The sequence below is a fragment of the Chlamydotis macqueenii genome, chromosome 2 (genome assembly GCF_036417535.1).
Source record: "Chlamydotis macqueenii isolate bChlMac1 chromosome 2, bChlMac1.mat, whole genome shotgun sequence".
In the NCBI taxonomy this organism is placed as follows: Eukaryota; Metazoa; Chordata; class Aves; order Otidiformes; family Otididae; genus Chlamydotis; species Chlamydotis macqueenii.
The window spans coordinates 21753358-21777562 of record NC_141557.1 but is presented as its reverse complement, the minus strand read 5'-3'; the positions used below and the strand labels follow the sequence as shown (position 1 = coordinate 21777562).

The 24205-nt window shown below is 39.2% G+C and overlaps 1 protein-coding gene across 3 annotated transcripts in view; it reads right to left on the bottom strand.

The window, feature by feature from the left end:
- The window catches only part of RSU1 (Ras suppressor protein 1), a 108733-nt gene that overhangs the window by 42900 nt on the left and 41628 nt on the right, over window positions 1-24205 (bottom strand). For all 3 annotated transcript variants that reach the window (XM_086741549.1, XM_086741551.1, XM_086741552.1), the window contains exon 8: window positions 16207-16339. In XM_086741549.1, the coding sequence (XP_086597675.1) occupies window positions 16207-16339 (133 nt within the window). The remainder of the gene's footprint in view (window positions 1-16206; window positions 16340-24205) is intronic.

Below are 24205 nucleotides of genomic sequence, written 5' to 3'. Positions count from 1 at the left end.
TTTAGGCTACAGTATGTGTATATCTAGAATTAAATAATTAATTATGAATGCAATAATTTGGATTCTGCAATATCTGCACTTTGCATCAGTTGCTTCCATGATTCATTTTGATCATCTCAGTATTGTACCCAAGAATATTATTTTTACAAATCTATTTTTAACACCATTTGTATCTTTATTTCATGCCAACAGAATTGCACACTGCAATGCCCATTGTTTTCTAAACCTATCCTTCCTCCTAGAAAAGAACAAAACGGAACTGAGTTAATGGATGCATCTAGTGAACAATACATAATATCAGCACTAAACTAAATACATACAGGAATGTGGGAGACTAATTATGGATAGATGTGTGTGCAGAGACACATTCACCACCAACATATGAACTCACAACTTATTAGAAATCCACCTCCCTCCTAGCAGAAGCACGGGGGGCGTTTTAGCTTACCTTAACCCAGACTCCCTGCCTCTCCAGTACGGATACTGATTAGCGCTCAGGCATATATTCCCATGCCAATGTACAAACACTTGAGGGGAAGTGGCCCTTTCGATTACCAACTCCTCTGTCTGTGAAATTTGTTTGTGGAAAGGAAGATTTTGTGTGAAATATGTCCTAGTATTATCTAATAGCACAAACCAATCCTTTACAGGGGAAGAGAAACTACTAACCTTCACCCTTGGTACGAGGGTCTCATTTTCTTACATGTAAATGTTAACAGCTTTTTCAGTGAGGAAGTAATGAAAACGACTCACACTACTCTGTGAACATAGGTAAACCTGGCTCTGGTAAACCAAGTTTCAGAGGATTAAAACTAAACATTAAACATAAGGAAATAAACAAAGTTAATGAACAACTATCTAAACTAGGGGATACATGAGTTGCCAAGCAAAGGGAATATGAAGTTTTAATTACCATTCCTAACACTATAAGCCATATCTTTGCAAACTAAAACGTCAAATATTTGAGAGTGCTCAGGTTACTGTCACTAGTCTAATAACATGCATCTGTGGGTTTCAGGTTGGTCCATAAGAACCTTTACCTGCAAACTCTCCTCCATGAGACAGTGTGGGATGAACAGACTATTGCAACTCTCAGATACATACTTGCCACCTCCAAAGCTATGAATCTATGTAGTGAATCACTTGGAACTGATACACAACTACTAGCCAGATTTTGATCACAGCCACTGCTGTGGGCAATCTAGTTGGTAGTATGTCATTGTATGATCAGGACTGTATTTAAGAGGAAAGCAGGACAAATAACTTTTCCAGAAAAGACTAAAATCTCATTTTGGCATATGTCTACAGAATAGTCTCAAAACTTAAGCAAAGAGTAAACAAATTAAAAACTAAGTTGTGAAATGCCAGAAATGCCAGATTGAATTTCCAAGAATTTCACCTGACTTCAGAAAGAAACTATTTTGTTTCAATTCCCAGAGTAAAATTGCAAATTAAAGTCAATGAACAAAGAAAAAAGGAGTGAATATTACTGTTTTTTTTTTTTTATTTAAAAGCAAAATGGCTTGGTGGAGAAATATAGCATAACAATATAACTTAATTTGATGTACCCGTGTGTAAAACCACGGGGTTTTGAACCATCTCTCCCAGTTATATCAGAAATATCACACCAGAGATCACCACAGATGCATCAGGTCAGGTACAGCAAGTATCCAAATACACTGAATAAAATTCATCCTCACTAGTTTCTAACAAAAATGCAGGGAACAAGAGACAGCCTTATGAAAAACAAAACATCACCCATCCCTCAAGTTCTCTGTACTACTGATTAGAGCAGCTCTTGACCATTTCCATCAGTGGTAGGTCTGATGGAAGGGGCTGTGGGATCTTGGACATGAAAAGCAGGAACCCACCCCACTTGAACTGCGCGTGCTGAAGAAAGGGTAGATGTTTATGCTTTTGTCCTATCTATAGCACTCAAGAAACTCCTAGTCAAGTTACAGAAAAAAGGCCTAGCCAGGTAGATTTTATTCTGGGAAGAGTTCTCAGTGAACAGGGCAAAATGAAACTGTGCTCTAATGCTGGTTTGCTGTGGACTAGCCAATTTCTTACCAGCCATCTGAACTGCAGATTCTCCACAGTAAAATGGATATCTGTTTTTGTTTACTGTACTTGCATTCAGTAGCCTGGTATGACCTTTAGGAGCTTAGGCCCTAAGCTAAAGTTACCTTGTGTTGAGATCCCTGAGAAGTTGTTTCTGTATAGAAGTCACTAAAGCCATATATGAAATCTGCGACAGACGAGGGACTGGGATTCTAACTTACACCTTGTCAGCTTCCTGATACTTCTCCAATTTATAGAAAGACTTGGATCTCAAACTCCCACTTGACTATTCATCCAATGGATGCTCCCAAACTTACTCTGGGAGTACTCTGAAACGTAGATGTATTTCAAGTAAGTCTCCTGAGCCACTATCCAAATCACAGCCTCTAATCCACAGTACTTAACAGCTCTATTAACTGTAGTTTTATATATTTCACCACAAAGCTGTCCTAAACCTGGATCAATCCAAACTCCAGTCTGCCTTAAAAATCAAGACCAGAGAAGATTAGTCCTTTCTATTCTGAATGCAAACGTGACTGAACAACAGTCATATAAAAAGTACACAGAGAGACTGTTAGTTCATTCGACGTGTTAATGATAACTACATCAGCTGAGAACTTTCATATCTCATCACAGATTTGTCTCAAAAATACAAAGAAGAAAAATCTACTCTTGAAGAAAGGTTCACACAGATGAAACCATAGGTAGGCTGGTAAAGAGAGTTACAGAAAATGTGCAGCTAGAGTCAGGTGTTTGCTGATTAATTACTGGATGTTATCATTAGTTTTAAATCCACTACACCTTTATAGCTATATTTATAAGAGAAATAAGAGAACTATATTTAGTTCTCTTACACCTTACCGTACTTTGCTAAGTGAGTAACCCACAGCAATCATTTCCAGTCATAACTCACTGGAATTGGAATCAGTCCAGGGAGATAAAGTTCAAGAGCTACAAGACAAGTGTTTCTGTAAGCCGTTCATCCCATAGAGAGCCCTATTTTCAGTCATACTTAGGACTTCAAACACAGAAAAAGACAATGCTGAAGTTAAATACTTTTCTCCTGTAAAAGCACACATTGAATGGAAGAGAGAACAGTAGGATTTCTTTTGTGTTGTTCACAGTTCTGCACCACTTGGTAGCTGTCCAGAAACATCTTCTCTGGTTATTAACACAGAATAAATTCAATCTCCCTTCAGATACTTTTTTATTAGGCAAAACATATGAAAGCCAGCTACAAGAACTCCACTAATGAGACTTGCGTATTTTCAGCCTCACCAGATTCATGTGAAATATACAGGCTGTCAGGGCTTTTTCTCTCCTCCCATTTTCTGCACCAAGACAAATCCAGACTTCCCATTAGAAAATGCATGTAAGGACCTAGGTTCTCCTCCTCATGCCTCTGCATGCACAGCTGAGGGGCTGATGTAACCCGCTCCTGCAACTTAAACTTCTCCCAGCTGGGCTACCTTTTCCATGGCATGCATCACCGTCGCCTGGGCTAGCACTGGTGGTCAGGGATCTGAGTTCAAGGAGGTAATTCAGACTAAAACTGCCAAAATAAGTTGTTAGTTTCCAGCCATATCAGCTCCCCAAACCTTCTTGCTACATGGTCACACGAGACCCAGTGCTGCCCTTGGCACACGGGTGGGAACGCACAGCCAGAGGTGGATGCAGACGGCTGGTGTCCCTTGACTGCTTCAGCAGGATATCACCCATGGAGCAGTGACCAAGGGCCTAGCCTTCCTCTCTGGGCCTCAAGAGCATGACTTAGTTCTTGGTGGACTATCTTGGACCCTGAGGTGCCCCTTGACTACAGGGACAACCTAAGATGACTCCATCACTCTCGCGACAGCTTGACATGCCTCAGTATAGGATGAGTACTGAGAAGCAGCCAGGCTCCATAAAACTACGCAATTTTCTGTTTTCATCGTTCCCTAAACACCCGTGCTCTTCCAAGGACAGGGCTACCAGCTTGTACACGGAATTCCCCACCAACGCATTCATGCCAGGGAGCCAACAACAGTTATCAGGGGAAGGTGAAGCCGCCAGCCACACTCCCAGTGCCATCACCAGTATCTTCTTACCACACACCTATGGCTACGTCTCCTTGCAGTCAAACAGGCCAGCTAGGCCAGGGAAGCCCATTGCTTGTGCACAGACTGGGGAGGAGACTCAACCAACACAAATGTTAAATGCAAGAGCATTTTAGTAATACAAGCATTTTACTTTAACAAAAGGGTAGATTTGGCAAGTATTCAGCTCTGGTTTTACTTGGTTACAGCAGCCACAAGAAGCATGACTGGGAAATTATTCTTAAAATACCAAACAAGAAACATGTAATCTTTTCAGAAAGTAGAAAGATTATTGCATCAAATAAGACACCAGAGGCTTAACTGGAACGAATATCAGAGCTCGTTATGGAACCAGATCGGAGTCTGAAGCACATTCAGAGCATGCCCGTATTACATGCAATATATTTCCATCCCACTCTACTCCTGAAGCGTACATGTCTACTATAAAAGTTTCAGATTTTAACTGAAGTTCTATATTACATTTTACATAGAAGTTTCATGCTTTACCAGAATGGTGCCAACATGAAATATACATACATACATATAAAAATGGAAGGAAGAAAGGTCTAGCACAAAAGGAAGCAATTGTGTCACAGTGATGACATTTTAATGAAAGTGCAAACAAAACCTCTGACCCTAGCAGTAAATGCAATACACAAGTGTCAAAAACATGTAGTCTTGAATGATCTTTTACATGCCACTTTATTCATCCTATTAAGATGCTAGTTGTTTCTTTGATTTATCTGATAATAAATTTTTGATGACTAGTGAGTCTCATAAAAATTGCTCTGGTGCTGACTGCATTGATTAATAAGCCCAAAGAATCAAAACTGTCAGAAATTCATGTGCAAGAGTAAATTACTGCCAAACATACATTAGATATTCTATAAAATATAGAATAAAAAAGGTTGATTTGGTAATTTTATCTTGCATCAATTTGCTTGATATAATTTATATTCAGGATCATCACTGTCAGTCCTTGCATACCTTTCCTTTTTTTAAAGTCAACATTAGAGTAAATCTAAATTTGAGACAGCCAAGAAATGAACAGGAGACAGAATATCAAATGCAATAATAAAAATTAACATTCAGAATTTAGTTTGGAAATTACATCCAGTTGAAAGCTGACTAAAAACCATCTTCTCAGAGCTGCAGCTTTTGCAAGTAAAGCTCACTTGTATTGTCAGAGTCAAAGCTGGCACACATATATCCACGCCTAAATCTCATTCTTCCAAAACTGCGATATCTCCTTATTGGAGTATGTGCATGTAGCAGGTTCTTGCAATGCATCTGAACAAATGTCTCTGAAGAGTTCTAGACTCTGTGGTCCCACTCTCTTTCCTTGGATAACTTCCAAAAACATTTAATGTGCAGAAAGTCCCACAAAACTGTGGGACAGTGGAGCAGGCCAGAGGTAGAAATCTGTGTATACATATGAACAGGGATCAAATTTCTTCTTTTCCTCTCAAGGAGGACCATACTTACAGCACTAGGTTTAGGATTTGCTCCATTTACTTCTGTATATATTTACCATCATGTGATTTTTTTTCCTGGGATATTTGATACTAACTGATTTTTAGCATATCAGATTTTTAGGGTTAAGTTATTAATGTGGTTGGGTACAGAATAGAAAAAAAAAGCCATAGCAAAGCTGTAGTCAAAAGGACTTGGCTAAACAGGACCTAAATCTGACTATCCCCAGCTTTAACAGAGTGACATTTCTTGTTTGTATGGAGGAAACCGTTGAAACGCAGGACCGAGAAATCCAGTGTCGTATACAGTAGAAGCTCCTGATTTTCAGGTTATACTTTTCAAGAAGTTGTGTATTTTAGTAACAAGAATTTAAAATGAAATCTGATCATAACCTTTTTCAACACTGTGCCTTAGTTATAAGGGGCTGTAAAAGTGCATATAAACCAGATAGCAATAACAACCTGCTAAAACAAAATCATGGCTTTAAAAAGTTTATCAGAGCTTGTACTACAAGTGGCTCCAGCAAATTACATCAGAATCATTCCCACCTCAGCCTTCCACTGGATAAACAGCTGATAAAGGCAATAACAGAATTAGGGACATTTCTCTATCTAACTGGGTAAAAAAAAAATCCTAAAGATCACACAAAATCCTCAAATAATGCAAGAATGAAATAAGAAACGGGAGTTCAATAAAAGCTAGCATGTTATAAAACAGATACGACTGCATAGAGAATAGAAATTGCAGACAGTTCTGCTTGATTATAAAAGCGCCACTTTTTAATTTATCTCTCAAATAAAAACAGCAAATGTGTGCAGTAACTCTTCTTGTTTGGTTGTAAAGAACCAATCTGAAGAAAAAAACAAGAAAGCAAATCAACTGAATTTTGAAGATTATTAAGGGTTAACAGGCTTACCACTACTTAGTGTTGCCTCACAAGTTTATCAGAAAACCTTTATTGCTACCAATGTTTTCCACATTATTTCTCAATTAGCAATTAGCACTGTTTTGTCTGCTGTTTCCTACTTATTCTTCCCCCTGTTAGAGTCTTGAGGATTTTCTTTAAAACACTCTACTCTTTGTTACCTGCTGTAAAGTCCAAATTCTGTTCTCTGCAATATTCTCAAAAAAAAAAAAAAAAAAAAAAAAATTAGGTGTTCAGAGAACAACAGTCAAGTTTCTTAACTACACCCATTTTTGACACACTGCCTTTGGTTAGCAACAATGCTACCCAGAAATGTTGAGAAAACCCCATGAATCCATTGGAGATGAGGAGCTGGACCCGCCATGCCCACAGCAGCTAGAGCAGCAGAGCACACTATTGGGTAAGAGGCCTTAAAATGGTAAAGTCTGAAATCAAGTAATTAATAATGATCTTTGTATACTAGGAACAATATATTAGGAGCTATCATGGTTCGTACAGTAACTTTCATATCAAGATGTATTTTCCCAGAAAGCATCCCGAAGCAGAGAACAGTAAGAGAAAGCAAATCGGCTACTTGCCGTGACAACTTGCCCTAATAAGCATCCTTTTACAAGGTTGTACCTTGCTTTATTTTCTTAATCTGCCTGACTTCTACTCCCAAATAAATGTGAGGTGTCTGTATTTAAAAATATTTTTAACATCCTTTCAAAACTACTGACACCATAACTAAATTCAGTATCTGCTTCGGCTGATGTTGAAAGAAGTTCCTACTGCTGTACTCACTAACCTAAGGCTTTTTTTAGGCCTTTTGGATACAGTCTTGAACTACAAGCTGACAGTGCACTTCAGTTATATTATGTCTCAAAATATTTCTCACAGCCAATTTTTTTTCTGGAAAACAGTATTTACTCCTTATCTCTTCCTGTAACAATAACATGTGGTATATCCTGCATCCCTTACTCACAGATACACAACTCCTCTTTGAGCCTCTTTAAAATAAACTATGCATAGGCATAGTTCATTTTATATATATATATATATTTATATATATTTATATATATATATATAGTTCAGTAAATGACCCAGGACAGTCCATATTTTCACTGTTGTCTTTCTCCAAAAAAATTTCCAGGTCATCTACAGTTTTTAGTCAGAAACGAGTGTATACTTGCTTCCAAATACCTGAGGAGAACATTGAACAGTTCTAGGTCAGTTCTCTCTGGAGCTCGCCAGAAATGTCCTTGCTGGTAATTATCTCCCAAGGCCTACCAGACAGTAGTTAATTGTTCTTAGTGTTTTATTGAAATTATACAGTGCTTACTTTCTAACAAGAACATGGTATTGCTGTACAAGCAAAACGCTTCACAAAATTCTATGTAGTTAGAGTTGCCTTGACAAACCACATTTATAATATTTCTTTAGGAAATAGTTCTCAAAATTATATTCGTGCCTTCACTGTATGAATTCTATTCATACCACAGTCATATAGTTAAATCTTTACTAGCAGAATTCCATGTCTCTTTTTCACTATTTAAGACAAAATTGGTGTCAGAGTAAACTAGGTCATAATAACCCAGTTTGGTCTATTCACCTTCCTTGACGTTGGAAGGATGATAGCACTTCTGTCACTTTTTGGCATTTCTCTGACACCACAATTTAATTAAGACTGAACTTTAGTGAATCCAGACTCTGTCAGTCAAGTCTGCCAAACCTTTTGAGTGCATGTCCACAGGCCTGGAGGTTTAAAACCATTTCTCACAACAAAATGTTGGTCAGGCTTTTACTTCACGGACTGAGAAAAACTCATCTTCCCAAAAAGATAATCCTGCTTGCAGGAACAGAGAACAGAGCATAACAGAATATGACATTCCTTCCTTCATCATTATTAATAATCTGACTATCAAAATTCAGAAAAGGGTCCATTTAATTTCCAGGATTTATCATAATCAGATAGTCATAACCAGTCTCTGCAATGACTAAGAGCTTATCAAGGTACATCCCACTCTGGACTGGCCTTTTTTCCCCCGCTGCACATACATTACTCAATCCCACCTATCATTTTTTCCTGCTCAGGGTGCCGCTTGCCTGCAGCTGCACATCTCACACTTTGCTTGTTTGCTTAGACCCCAACTTGTCCTCTACGCCAGGTCCTCAATTCTGTTTCTTACCAGTTTCTTTGACACATCCCTACCTATTTCTCATTTTGGATTTTATCAGGATTACCACTGATTTTTAAGTCAGCTACTCATCTCGCCTTGCCCTATAATCAGATGCAACTTTGTCTTGTCTCTCCACTCAAATCCTGTATCCTGCTGTCACTGTTTCCCCACCTTGGTTTCATCAAGTCCTCAGCTCCTGCACTTTCCTCACTTCTTCATTCCAATTCTGCTTCTAACACAGCCCTAGACATCCGCCCCAGTGACTTAAGCCCTGGATTATCATCCTTGACATGGTAAATGAATTACTGCATAATATTCTAAACTTTATATGAAAGCTCACATCAAAGGGAATGGTAATATCAGTAGTTAGACCAGTATTTATATGTGCAGTATCTATATCTGTCAGACAGACCAGTGACAGCTTGGTTTTTATTACATATCCACCTCAGTAATATATAAACACAAATATACAGAGATACTGTTTTTCTTGTTTATCTTTCAACATGGGTTCCAGTTTGCTCTTCTTTAGGGAAGAGTTACAGATTTGCATGTAAATGTTGTCTAAAGATGTCAGGACTCTGAGTCATCTATTGTCTCTGTTGGAAATAATGTACTAATATATTTATCAATTTTTAAAATACAGCCAATAAATACAATATTTGGTTGGAATACGAATCAGTATTTTCATATAAAATACACAGTACCATGCTTTTGATACAACAGAAACAAATGTAAATGGCATTTTTATATTTCCCCACATCAGGCTGATAAAATTTTTTATCAGTTAATTAAAATTTTTTACTGGTACGTGATCAAAATGAGTGAACGAGGATTGTTAACATCTGTTTAGTTCTTAGTTATGATGGATCTTGCTTCCTGCCTTCCTTCAAGGGAAATTAAATTTGCCAGGAGTTCACCTTCTCATGAGATGTGGCATCTCAGAAAAATCTCACCGAAGGTAGATCACCAAGGTAATCTCTTTTCCACTATCTGTACTCAGTCTTTGAAACCACCATAAAATACAGGAGGTCACAGCTACCACAGACCCAGATAAAGCATCCATGTCAGGGGCCAAATGGTAAAGATGCCAGGCTAAAAAGTTACTGAAATACAAAAGTGAGCTCCAGCAATGGGACTGTTAACACATAACACCTTCCTATTTCTTGTACAGGGCCCACAACAATCACACTGCAGAAACAAGAAGGGAAAAGAAGTACCTACCAAAGGTTAATCCTATGAGCGCATGCACAAGACTAATCCCTGCAGGAGCAATGAAAATACCTGCTCTAGAAGCATAAGTATTTGCAGAGCTAAGCCTAAGAGAAAACTAATGCACAAAGCCTTCTATTCCACTACCAAAGAATACTAGTGACAAAAGAAAAGAAAAATAAAGAAGGAAAATAGCATTGATTAGGGCCTATTTTTCTTAGCAAGGCAAGGTAGAATCACACTATCCAAGTTCTTTAAATCTTCATTGACTTCTGTGAGTCATACAAACAGCTGAGACATCTAACTGTACTCCTTTGAATCAAGTCTACACAGTTCATTTGTGTTCCTCTCTATGGTCTCTATTTCCACCAGAGAGTCCAGAATATTCACGTTCTACTCTCACCATTAGAAACTACTCCTGAAATCATACTGTGCTCAAAAAGAAAAATTAAAAATTTTAAATTCTTGCAGGTCCAAGACTATGCCGCACACGTAACACCATTCCAGGGCAATCTCTCCTCCTATCAGTTCAACCTGCTGATGACTCCATCTCATCTGCTGGCAATTCCTTCTTCCTCAACAGCCTTCCCAACCTCCAATACACGGATTTTTTTTTTACTTGTTTGACCTCTTTCCACTCTGTGAGAGGTGATTTTACTGATCATCATCTTTAGATCTTGGACAGCAGCAATCATGCAGCTGAAACTAAATAAGCTCAACAACTGTGGGATAAGAACAGGAGCTATTTCAGGATACTATTTGTATTTTAGTGCATTACTCTGAGTATCTTGCCAGTCTCCTCCAGTTGTTAAAAATAAATGCTGAAATACTCTTAATGAATCAAAAGAAGCATGACCAGTAGGTCGAGGGAGGTGATTTTCCCCCTCTGCTCCCCTCTCGTGAGACCCCACCTGCAGTACTGCATCCAGCTCTGGAACCTCCAACATAAGAAGGACATGGACCTGTTGGAGCGAGTCCAGAGGAGGAGCACAAAGATGATCAGAGGGATGGAGCACCTCTCCTATGAGGACAGGCTGAGAGAGTTGGGGCTGTTCAGCTTGGAGAAGGGAAGGCTCCAGGGAGACCTTACAGTAGCCTTCTTGTATCTAAAGGGGGCTTATAAGAAGGATGGGGAGAAACACTTTAGCAGGGCCTGTTGTGATAGGACAAGGGGTAATGGTTTTAAAATAGAAGGAGATAGATTCAGACTGGACATAGGGAAAGAATTTTTTACAATGAGGGTGGTAGAGCACTGGAACAGGTTGCCCAGAGAGGTGGTAGATGCCTGATCCTTGGAAACATTCAAGGCCAGGTTGGACTGGGCTCTGAGCAACCTGATCGGGTTGGAAACATCCCTGCTCCTTGCAGGGGGGGTTGGACTAGATGACCCTTAAAGGTCCCTTCCAACCCAAACTATTCTAGAATTCTAAGATTTTATAACCTAGAAGAAGAATCTCTTACTTCATGTCCTGTGTCTGCTACCCTGGAAGCAGCTGCTACATTAATAGTGGGGATCCAGTACAACAACTCATTCTCAAGAAGAAAGCTAGGGCAATTGTCTCTAAAGAGAGGACTGAATCAAAAGGGGATTTTTTCCAGTCTGTCACTGCTGATAAAATGAGGTTTTCAATTACAATGCTTAGCACAGAGCAGCCTGCCCAGAGAAACCTATGTTACAATGCTGCCAAGCGATAAATGCTCAGCATAGCATTTCTCAAACCATATCCTCTGCTAAGAGTTAATGTGTCAGTCTTTAAAATGGTTTGCTCCTCTACCACCTTTCTCTGACGAAAATGTGAAAGTGCAACTTACTTCCTTTCACAAAACATCTTGTCGAGACTCTTGACTCCAAACTGACTACCTTGTGGGGAAAAACGTGCTTTCTAGAAACTTAAGAAACGATGACTGTTCTGTAATTCTGCTTCACTGGAATAAGAAGGTCAAACAGGGAGACAACAACCATTAAATAAAAGGTTACAGAGTGATTGCTGGGTTCAACAGCAGCTTAAAAACGCTAAAAGCCTGAATGCTATTCTAAGCACTCAGGACCTACCAAATTATTTTGTTTTAGATGAGATTATAATATCAGGTGATGATGACTGCACAGGCTCTGCTGTGATACAAGTGAAATCACTACCCTTTCTGCTACAAGAAGAAACAGGCAAAGCAAGTTTCACATGAAGACTGATCAAGAGCACATGATTAATGCCAGAAACGTACCCAAAGAGCAGTTTTCTGGATTAACTTTGCTGTAAATGTCAGCAACCAAACCCACCCACTGGTACTAATTGCACATCTCAACTTTACCTCATCTTAATCAAATCACTAATTAACTTACACTGATCCTGACGAGCATCACAGGATTTCTGTTCTTCATAAGAGCTTAATTCACTGTTTTCTTTCAAACATTCGTATCTACCTGCAGGTGTCCAAGTACATTGTAACCACTAAGTCATATAATCCATCATCTCTTTGTCAGTACCCTAGACAAGGAAGATCCTCTGAGAATATCCTTACAACATAAAGGTCACTTTGAAAGTTGACTAAAGGCATGAATAAAAAATAAAACATTTAGTTAAGCCCTTTGAGGAGATGAGGTTGCCATTACCCTTTACTGTTTGAGTAAGTTCTTTAACTGTTTTTTAACACTTCTGTGTTTAATGGGACCTTCTGAGTATATATAGAATCAAAGCCAAATTTCAGCTTACTAACTTAACTTTCACAAAGTTAGCATGGCAGTCAGAGATTAAGAATCATTACATAATTGGCAAACTGACCTATTTCCAAATGATACTGTCACAGGATGATTTGTGCACTGGGCATATTTTAACCAACAAAAGCTAGGAAAGTGCCAAGGGCTGCTGAATTTCCTGTTAAGAATTAAGAGCCCCACCACACACATTTTCTGCCACAATATATGGCCCATCTTTTTGTCAGCACAGGTCTTCCTTGAAAAATGAGGGCTGGAAAAAAATCACCTGGCATCATTTCTCATGAAAGGTAAGGAAATTAAAGGAAATGAAAGAAGCTACAAAGCAAGAAGAGCTAATCTGAGGGTTCTGCTGGCTAACACGCTTTTGAAGTGAAGCACAATTCCAGTTTTATACTTGGTGCTTGTACCATGTGAAACAGGAGTGTGAAAATGTAAAAGTATGTGACAAATGACATCTTATCTTTAGACATAATCATCCCTTATGAGTATCATCCCTTCTTACCAACTTATCACTAGAGCATGAATATCCTAAGACAAAGCTAAAAATGGGGTGTAATTTTTCACTAAATATGCTTGAAACAGCCAGTACATTTCACAAAGGAAGGAAGAGGTTTGTGATCTATTCAATAGTTGCTTCACAAATGCAGCCTCACAGAATCTGAATGGAAAACTCAGATATTGACAGCAGTGTACAGTTATGGCTTGTGACAGCTATCAGTAGAAACCTCTAGGTTTAGCAACGTGACTGCAAGTGAGTGCACTGCCAAGACTTACTGAGTTACCACTTTGACTGAGATAACAGCGACCGAGTGAATATAATGCTCTAGTCATTGCAAACACAAAATAAACCATAGTAGCATAAACCCACTTAGTGAAATGTAACTTGCTAAGCCCCTGAAACCTGGCACTTGTGATTGTATGAGCACAACCCCTCTGTCTTAGCTAGTAGAGACAATGTTAGACTTGTAAACAAAGTAAAATCAATATTTCCAATCAGCCAGCAAAAGCAACGGGCATAGGGAGACAATTACCATCTCTGGAGCTCAAAATCTATCTGCTGTATAGATGCATAGTTCCTGCTTTACGAAAGTACCTGCAAGTAAAGTTACTGATCTGATTGTCAGCTGCTAACATACATGAGCTGTTCCCTCCTCTCAGTGTCGCAAGTGAGGTTTTCTAAACACCTATCCTATCATCCATTTAACTGTACTGCTTTGTCTCAGAGTACAAGTTAAGCTGCCAGGGTTTATCAAATGTTGAAAGCTAATTTTTAAATTTTTATTTTGGTTGAATGATAAAAAAAAAACAAAAACCCCAAGAGCTCAATTTTGCTCAGATATCTACAGAGAAAATGACTATATTCACATCTCAACCTTGGGATTTGCTTAATGAGACAAAAGACACAGTACCTGGACATAGGCTCTGAAAGAAAAAAGAAGTTGAAGGCGTATAGTTGATACCAGGAAAAGATCAAAATTCCATCACAAAAAGGAGTTTTCATTTCTTCCTTGTTCACAGCTTATTTGCTTTTGTGCGCAATAATTCTACTAGACCTGTTACCTAGATTATGCCATTGCTTACGAGTTTTAACACCTAAAATCAAATGCAAAGAGCAAGATGTCTGTAGCAGGTGTAATCCAAGTAATTCTCAGATCACATATTTAAAGGAAACTGGAAATAAAAAGGACAATCTTTTTTCAGCAGGAAAATCCACAAACTATCTTTATAGCATATGAAACAAGTACAATCAAGAATCAAAAGAAGTTGCTACTAGGATTCTAACAAAATTAGACAGATATTTTAAATTTGTGATTTAAATGTAAAAGTTATATGCTAAAATAAAAAAATACATTAATTATTAACATTTGCATGCATTTGGTTTTCACCACTAATCTTTGAAAATAATGACACTAACTTATTTAATGGGCAGTCTCATTTTGCTTACACTGTTAACTACACAGGCTTCAAATATTTACTGTGGACAAGATCAAAATCAGCCCATTAGCCAATGAGACACTGTTACACCTCAGCAAAGAACAAGACAGCAAACATAATATGGCTAATTTAAAACAAAGAGCAATAGTTGAGGCACGTGATGAATTACAGAACCTTTTATGGCAGTCTGGATTGCACAAGGAAAGTTGCCACAGCAGTTTAATATATTCGCAGTTATAAAACTTTTTAAATTATAGACACACAATAACAGCAACCCCCCCCCCCCAAAAAAAATATGAATATGGGTCCAATTATCAAAACTGCACTTCAGTCCTTGAAACTTTGCTCTCCTCATGACGTCCAGAGCTGTCCCTGTGAGAAGTGCATGAGGGTCCCTAATTTACACTGCTCAGCAAAGAGAAATATAAAATTGGCAATAAAAAAATTACAAAACATTATCAAGAAATGTAGATGCAGCTACACAATGGACTGTGGGGAAGGGATGGTCTAAGGAGACAGACAGCTGTTTCCCTACACCATGTCTGTAGTACAGAGTACTACTGGAAGAAGGGTGTTGCAGCCTTCTTAAATCTATGAATAAACCTATCTTGAGAACACATATTACAGCATAAATATCAGGACACTTCTGAGACACACAATTTTTGTAACCGCTTTCCCATCTGTGATCCTTTTCACTTAAATTCTGTAAATGAAGAACAGCCTACAAAAGCCATTGCTGGACCACTTAGTTTCATACAGAAATTTACATCTCTGTTACTTAATCGGAATTCCAAAACCTTCCCTTGTGAATACTTTCCTTTGGTAATTGAGTTCAGATAGCTACCATATGAAATAATTGTCAGAAATGCCTCTAAATTATTAAAACAGATTTTTAAATAAAAGAAAAATGCAAAAACGAACTTTCCAACCTAGAGGTTATACTGTGTGTTGTACTACCTACTGCTTTCTATGTAGTTGTCAGACAGGTAAAAATAACTTCCCATTTAAAATTTTACTGTGGACTGGTAACACGGAAATTTTTACTGAAAATAAGTATTTCAATTCAGTGCATGATTAAATGCATTATTTCCTTAAAAAATGCTTAGTATTTGTACATAGAATTTTGAATTAAAAGGGAGAGGTCTCAGCATGAGGTTTATTTTCTTCCCCACTTACACTGTTGAAGAAAGCACTAGTATCTGTATTTGTGTTACCAGGGTTGTAGACTTTTGTAAACCAGTTTAGATCAAACCAGGTTTAATTCCAGACATCTCTTTCAAAACATGACAACCTGTATCCAAAACCATTAAAAAATTTCTATTTCTTAATTTATAAAGCTTTACTGTATATACTTAAAATTAGTACTTCTCAAAGGCTTGCAACACTTGCTCTTTTACATCTCTCATGTTACTTAGTAGCTCTTGGAAATGAAGAACAAATGCAGAACAACAACAGTCTTTGTGCTTTCCTAACATGTCCAAATCACCCTTATTTACCTTCTTGTTAGCAAAATTCCTTAATGTACAGCTTTGCATACTTGCCCTGAATACCAAGCTACTGTGTGGATTGTGAAAGAAGGGTGTAGCTGATAACATTTTGCCAAAAACACTACAGGAAAAAAAATATATAAGTATATAAGTGACATGTAATACTTACTATTTATACGTTTCTGAACGAATGTATTCAAAAACATGAGATACTCCCAGTTGGAACTGGTCAGCAATAGGGGTAACCCAAGGATTGTTCTCTGCTTTGAAGACTTGCTTTTGACCAGTCAAATCCAAATTACCTGAAATGGATTAAGCAAAACAGCATATGAAAAAAATCTGAAATATGAAAAGTTTGAAATAAGTATCTTGCTGTGAATATAAGCCTTTTCATTCATTTCAGAGAGTACAACCATAATAAAAGCAAATATTTCAGTCTTAGAGAAAAAAAGGGAAGACATAGTAGTTTCCACCATGATGGATGCAGTTCCACCCTACTCATGTCATAGTGTTTCTACATATTGCACAACAGGACTGAACAAGCCCAATGCATATAATATTTATTCATCAAACTAGTTTTAAGCAGGGCTTAATAGCGCACAGGTGTTGGGGTGTCCTTCTGCAGGCAAGTAAATTCACTCAGCATGGGCAGAACAACTGCAGTAGAACTTGGGGGTTCCCAATTCCTAACTCTGAACCCCACAGCTCTGTTGTGGCATTAAAAATTTCACATAACTTGACCATTAAAGATAACTTCAGGCTTATGGGACAATTCAGCAAAGTATCCCTCTCCACCACAGCTTGCAGGAACGAAAGGAGAATAACACTGTGGCAGGAATTTGCGCCGCTGATGCTTCGCGTTGCAAAGCATTTCTCAATCACTGCTCGAAGCATAATGTCAGCAAGTGATGCCCAACAGACTTTTTGCATTCCCAGCCCAAGGGTTGTTGTAGATACCGAGATTCTACCACTGATCTATGGTCACAGTTCTCTATACTGAGAAAAATAAACAAAAAACATTCTTGCACCGTGCTAGTTTTACCTATTCTGTTGACAGGAAGACTTAAGAGTCCTATTAGGGGTTTGCTTTGCTTTTTTTTTTGTTTGTTTGTTCATTTTGTACACATTTTCCACCCAAAACCAAAATAGTACATGCTCCACTGAAACTCTTCATGTCTATGGATACAACAGGCTGAATTCCAGGAAGGTCTAGCCATAGAAATATTTTCTTGTGTTCTTTAAATTAAGAAATCTGTGCTATCATTTTACATTTATTTTTGTGCATTTTACAATGAAGAGAGGCCTACCCTCCCTCCTGAAATCTAAAGTAAGAAATTAAAAAAACCCCAACTTTAACTATTGGAAATAAAACAAAAAAAATTACAAGGTTTTGAAGACTGACCAAGCTAAGCTGTCACAGAAATCTGAAATCAACCCGATGTGCTAGCTTTTCAGTATTAAAGGCACTCACATAAGTAGCATGAACACACGTGCATGCTACGAGAGCTGCTACAAGCTGTGTGCTTGCTGGCCATTTTTGTGCATGTTTTACATTACAGCTAATCCTTGGCGTGTTTCTCTCCATGAACAGGGTTAACACAATTAGAGTAAAGACAGACCATTATACCGTGTGAAAAGATGTCACGCATCTCATATCAGCCTATCAACACATTACCATTACCTTAGCAAGCTCATCTGTCAGCTGTCGGAGGCCTGTTCTTTTGAAATAACAGCAGGCAGGGAGCGTTTCACCCCTCTGTCAGTCAGGTGGCAATCGCCCTCGCTGCCTCACGCTTCAGCGCGCCTCGTTAGGAGCCTCGCACCCATCTCCTTTATTAAAGGACTCGGCAGCCCCGTTCTAACAAGGATCAGGAAGCAGGATTAAGTACTGTGACAAAGAGGACCTAATAAGCTAGAAACTGGTGTGTCTAAATCTATGCTGGCTCAAGGGGGAGGCTGATGCTGCTCGCTATTCAGTTTTCAGGCACAGGCCACCGGGGAAGCAAGCCAGCGCTGTGATTAGCAGTAACCCTCTGACCGGTGCTGCTATGAAGATCATGTATCACTCAGGGGCTTGCTTTGCAATTGTAAATTGGATTTTCCATTTTATTGCCTGCAAAAAACCCACATACATTGCTCTCCAAAACTACCGATGCTGTAAGCACTCACTTGTAATTACAGCTCTGCAAGTACTGCATCAAGGTAAAATGATCAATCTGTGTACAACTAATAAAAATAGTTATTGGGGAGGCAAGCTTGGCCCCATCATGGGTCAAATTCAATGTTGCTTACAGGAATAAGTCACACATTCCCAAAAGCTTAACAGCCAGGATCTCAGACGAATCCTGTAGCCCCGAGCTGCATCAGAAATTTACTGCCCAGGGGACGCTTGCCATATGTTTCCATCCCTGCAGCACAGTGTGCCCACTTCCATTCCAAATACCACATGGCCCGTTTAAACATAATTAATTGTAATAAATACTACTCTACTAAAGCCAAAGAAATCTTACAGCAAAAAGAGCTTAAGCAAAATGAATGGTAGGTCCCCACACCAAAGTAATCACTTCATTTTCCTCTACCTTGTGTTTTTCCCCCAAAATACACCGGGGGCAGGTACAGATATTACTTTTTACCTTCAGAGGGAAGAGGCAAGCAGAGGCCCTAAGTATATAGTTAATGTAATTACAGAGGAAACTGGGGCACCCGAAAGTCCAGCATCCGCACCAAAATCTACCCCCACCCTGCCTAGGACACCCCTCTGTGAGCCCTGCCGGCAGCAGCTCTCCTGGCAGCCCATCCCACTGGCGACCTACAGCTGGAGCTGCCACCTCACAGCCTGGGCTTTTGATTGAAGAATTTAATCAAGTGTTGTAGTGTGAAGAGGAACAATCCCTTTGTCCTCCTGGAAAGTACGAGGCAGAGAGCGAGCGCTTCTCCGCAGAGGAATAAAGGAGGGCTGCCTCACAGAAGGGAGGAAGGATGGGGCACCTGATGCTTTAACCTGCTCCCCATTTGATACCGAAATTTCCATCTGGAAACAAAGGACAGAAACAGGCAGAAAATTAAGCAGGATAAGAAGTCACAGAGAGCCTGCCCCACCTTATCAACACAAGAGAGGAAATAGAGTCCTAACACTCCTGTCACAAGGCCAGCCACTTGAGAACAAAGAAGTGGTATAATGAAAACTGAGACAGGATGAAAACCTGTCACTCCTGCAATCACCATACGTTGCTTGGAGCCATATCCTGGTGTCCTTTCTGTGCTTAGAGCTAACTCATTCATGAATCAAGGGCTTACCTAATTCTGCTCTGGCTGCAGGACATTCAGGAGTCCCAAGCACAAGGTCAAAGTCTCAGTAACATCCGAGGAACAGCACGTGCTGGGGTAACCAAACGCATGGGAGCATGAACTGCTCTGCCCCAGTGCACCAAGACGAACTAGCAGCATGGAAGAGATGATCAAACCTGCCTGAAGCAACGGCTCTGGTACCAGGTTCACTGCAGGAGTGCTGTGCGACTGGCCATCTTACAGATGTGTCCCTTTCCCCCCTCACTCCAACAGTCTCCTTGCCTAGATAATTTTTCACAGCAGCACTGTGGTAAGAAATGCTGTTATTCCATCCCTGCAGCACTAGAGCCACGGGCCAGGGAAAGAGCCATGGCAGATGCGCCTTCATGCATATTGTCTAACAGCAGCATCAGCAGAACACTATCCCCAGGCCTTCAGGAAATTTATATCCTGTTCTGCTACACAGATCACATCAAATCCCTCAGATATTTTTAGTAAGCAAAATACAAAATTGCCTCTAGTAAAAAATCCAGTACTGAAGATTCAATCACAAAACATATTAGGGTTGGAGACTGCATTGGTCATTGCTGGATTGTTCCTTCCACACACATCAGCCTATTAAAAATATTTGTTATCATCTCTAAAACCTGGCATAACTAGTAGGCTAAAATTGTATTTCTTCAAAACGGACTTAAGGTTCTTGCTATCTTGCCATCCTGAAACAGACCAACTCCACTGAAACACGTTACAGGCACATACCTCTGGTGTGAGAGGAGAAGGCTATCCTTAAGACTAGTCAGCGCAGCCCCTTTCCTAGATCACAGAAACATTTTTCAAATTATTTTTGAGTGCTTCTAAAATTATTCTTCTAAATAATTAATCAAAACTGTATATCCCAGAAACCTGGTCTAAAATGTTTAAAGAACCCTCTAATTTCTAAGCCTGAATTATACTTTTTTAAAGCTTTCTGTCTTCAACAGACATAGATTTCCAAGTAGGAAGAACAGAAAGTGGACGTAAGCTGCTACCAGTGAGCAGCCACTGAAAAGAGAACAGAGTCTGGAAAAAGAGAAGAGCAGAGATAAAGGTCTAACAGCTGACTGCTGAGGACAACCTGCACAGAATGACCAAAACCCTTCTAAAAGAAGCCAGCTGTGTGGTCTTAGAAACACCTGATCTTGGCATTTTTTTTTTTTCTGTCTCAGCATTCATTGTATCTAAAGATGATACTGAACCATTAAGTTTGATTGGATCGGTGTGAGTGAACTTCTGTGTTTAATTCACCCTAAAAACAAATTGTTCTTATGCCCAACTAGAAAGCTGTGCAGATGTCAAAACTGTCTGCTGCCCAAATCTCTTGTTAGCTGCCACCTAGATCTACACCAAAACAAACCCTTGAAAATTCAAGGACAAAATCAAAAGTATGCGTATTTTTAATTTTCATATGTTATAGCTTATGCCATCCATTGCCTAAAACTACCATTTATCACTGCTTAAATTCAGAGCTCCCACAGCCACGGCTGGAGAGAAGGGACTTCTATGATAGCAGGCACACACTATCCTGAGCAACATTAAAGGGAAAGGCAGCTACAGTTTCCCTGCACCTCCCTCAATAAATCTATCCTGCATTTGATCTAAAACACAATAGTTAATGTTTCTTGTTATTTTCCTTCAGCGCAAATAAAAAGTGGTTTGTCTGAACATTCATATTTTGCTCAACTGCCTGCAAAGGTCAGAAAAGGGCTCATAACATAAAATACAATAAAACGCTGCCTCCCGCAGTCACGTTTGCCGAAAGTAAGCATCAGACCCAGTGATTACACTACCTATCACTTTGGCCAAGGGTGTCTCCAGACTTCCCAGACTCCTCCTGTCCATTAGATCTGGCCTGCAAGCACTTCTTATACGCAACTATAAGCCCCTCATCCTCTTGTGACGTATGATATACGGAGTGCATAATATTTGCCCAATGTACGTATACTTAAGGTGTAGTAAGGTATGACTAATGTAGATGGGCATTACTTCAATACAAACAAAAGAAAACAGAATGAACGCAAACCTGACTTGTTCTTTCCACTCAAATGCCCCTTGGCAACACTTTAAATACTTCCAAAAATTAAAAGGTGAAATAAAGTAATTAAACAACTCTGACATTTGAGAAGTGAACATTGGCATTCAGCATAAGAAACATGATCCTAGTTGTAAAATGCCAGATCAACACTTCTTTGTAATGGCTTAAATTCATCCCTAGTGGAGCTTCATTAAAATCACTGGAAATAATTTTTAGCCTGTATACTGTTGAGTTTCACATCTGCATCCCATTGATACTCTGACTCACCTTCCAGCCTACGCTCTGCTGCACTGACCTGAAGGAGAGTCCTCAGGCTGTAACGCATCCCTTTTAGTGATTTCTCTTAAGACAGCAATTAAAATGTTCTTTCCCTTTACAACACAAAGGTCTTACTCTTTCACTGTCATACATAAGGAGAGGAGGAATGAAATTAGTTTTATTTCTTTATTTAGATACAAATACCCCTGAACCCTGTTTTATTAAAGGCTAAGTAAGGGATCAATCCACTACACTAAATTTAAACTTATGTTATATGTAAAAATATGTCTGTCCTGGCTTGTTTCAGATTTGCTTTACACTACAGGGGTTACAATTTTTATTACTTTTGTGGCATGTGCTTCGTCTCCATAGAGAGAGAGGGAGACTGGTTTAAGTGTGGAGGTGGAAGAAATATCATGACTATTACGTCATAAAAATTATACCAAAGCAATTAATTGTGAATGATGTCTTAAAATCTATGTAAAATATGAAAATATATACTGATTTCTATGCCAAAATGTTATCAAAAGAAAACTAATTTTACACCAATCTTAAGCACATGTAAGCTGTGCATCAGTAACTCACATCACCCCTATGAACAAGTAAGATTATCTCTGCTTTGAAGACCTCTATCACCTTTGAAGGATCAGTAACAGAAGAGAGTAGATTTAAACAGTAGTTACAAAGAAGCAGTAAGACAGAGAGCAAAGACTTCTTGTACGTAACTGAAGTGTGACTCAATCTTTTTGGAACCAGCAGAAGTATTCACAGAAATATTCAGTATGATAAACAAATCTACAGCTCCACAGCATATGTCCAAAATACACATTCGCTTATTGATTAGTTTCTATGCACTAAAAGAAACAACTAACTAATCTAAACCTGGACTGCAGCGCCTCCAGAAGATTGATCCCAGCAACGCTTCTGCCCTCTTGCCCTTACACCCTTGTACTGGAGAAGGTCTGACAGTACCACTTGGAGTCACCAGCACTTCAGAGAACCCCAAAACCACCCCAACAACCACCCACCACTTGTGGTGGTTTTACATAACATGGCAAAGTGTTCAAGTCTCAAATAACAAGAAGTCAGATTCAGTACATCCAAAAGAAATGCCTCCATCAGGCAGAAGTCTCCCTCTGGCTGCTTCCATGACCACATAGACGGGAATGTTTGCAGGCTCACCTGTGAGTGTCAGATGGGAAGACCTAGGGTAAGAGAAGGCTAAATGAGCAATCTGAAAGCCAAACACTGAAGCCTAAGCCCATCCTCAGCTTTACAATTATTTTCAGGGACAGAAAACAGGAGTGCAGGCAAGGTAACATTGCACATTATTCTAACAACTTCTTAGATGTAAATAAGAATTTCCAATAAGGAGTTCAGAGATGAGACCCCAACTTGACTGTTCACTTGAACACATCTAACAGTAGATCTCTGTCAGTTCAGTAATCGAACAGTTTAACAAAGACATTTCAAACAGAAACAACTGGTCTGAAAAATATCAGGAAGTGGAGACTCTGCTAGTGGTGTTTTGTTCAAATGGTTCATCACTGTTAAAATGCATTCTTTATTTCAGTGCTGAACTGAGCTGCTCTAGTCGTCAAACACTGCTGCTGCTTCTGCCCATCTACAAGGGAGAAAGATGACCTGTGCTTTCTTCTCATGGAGTTAGTGAGGACTGGCAACTCTTCCTGTGATAGGTTAAATAAACACTCTGATTATTCTATAGGATCCCAGAATAGCTATTCCATTTGCTTCAGCTCTTAGCAAAAGGACCACAGCTGAAATAAAGTAAAAGCAGACCAACAAAATCTTGAATTCTTTACCCTTGATGTAAAGGTGAAGTGATACAGGGCAAACTGGTATTGCCTCAGCTACTGCTATAACAATTCTACGTGAAGAGGATTTTACTCTCCAGCAGTGTCCCACCACAAACTTTCATAGAAAAGAATTTAAAACAAAGTGAATATAGTCCTGAGATATTTATACAAAAGTCCAGCCTGATAGCAAAGGTCAGCCGGAATCATTATACCAAAGTGTAATGGGGAGTCTGGCACGAGGAGACCTTCACTCTAGAATCTGTCAGGACTGAAGATGAAGCCTTGGAAAGACAACAGAACAGATGAAATGCGGAACTTCTCCCTTAAATCACATTAAGGCAGAATATAGACCTAACGTGGCTGGGCAAACTCACGTTTCCATATTCAGGTGATAGGAGGAGGAGTGGTTAACTCTCTAGCAATTTCTACCATCACTCCACAAAACAAACCTGACCTTAGCAGGACAAAAGTAGAAAGAGTAAATAATATTAACATTCACAGATGAAAGCCACAAAACAGAAACTTGTTCAATGAAGCACACAAGGTAGTCCTAGCCAAACAACACTCTGCTAACGGCTTGTACTTCTACATGATGAATCACGGCGTTTCAACAGCCAAACTCCATCACACACAGCCTTCAGGTACCAAGGCAACCAACCCTGCCGATGGTGTGTAGGTAGCTAAGGGGAACAGCAGAAGAAACAGCATTTTGACAAAAATCCAAGGAATTATTT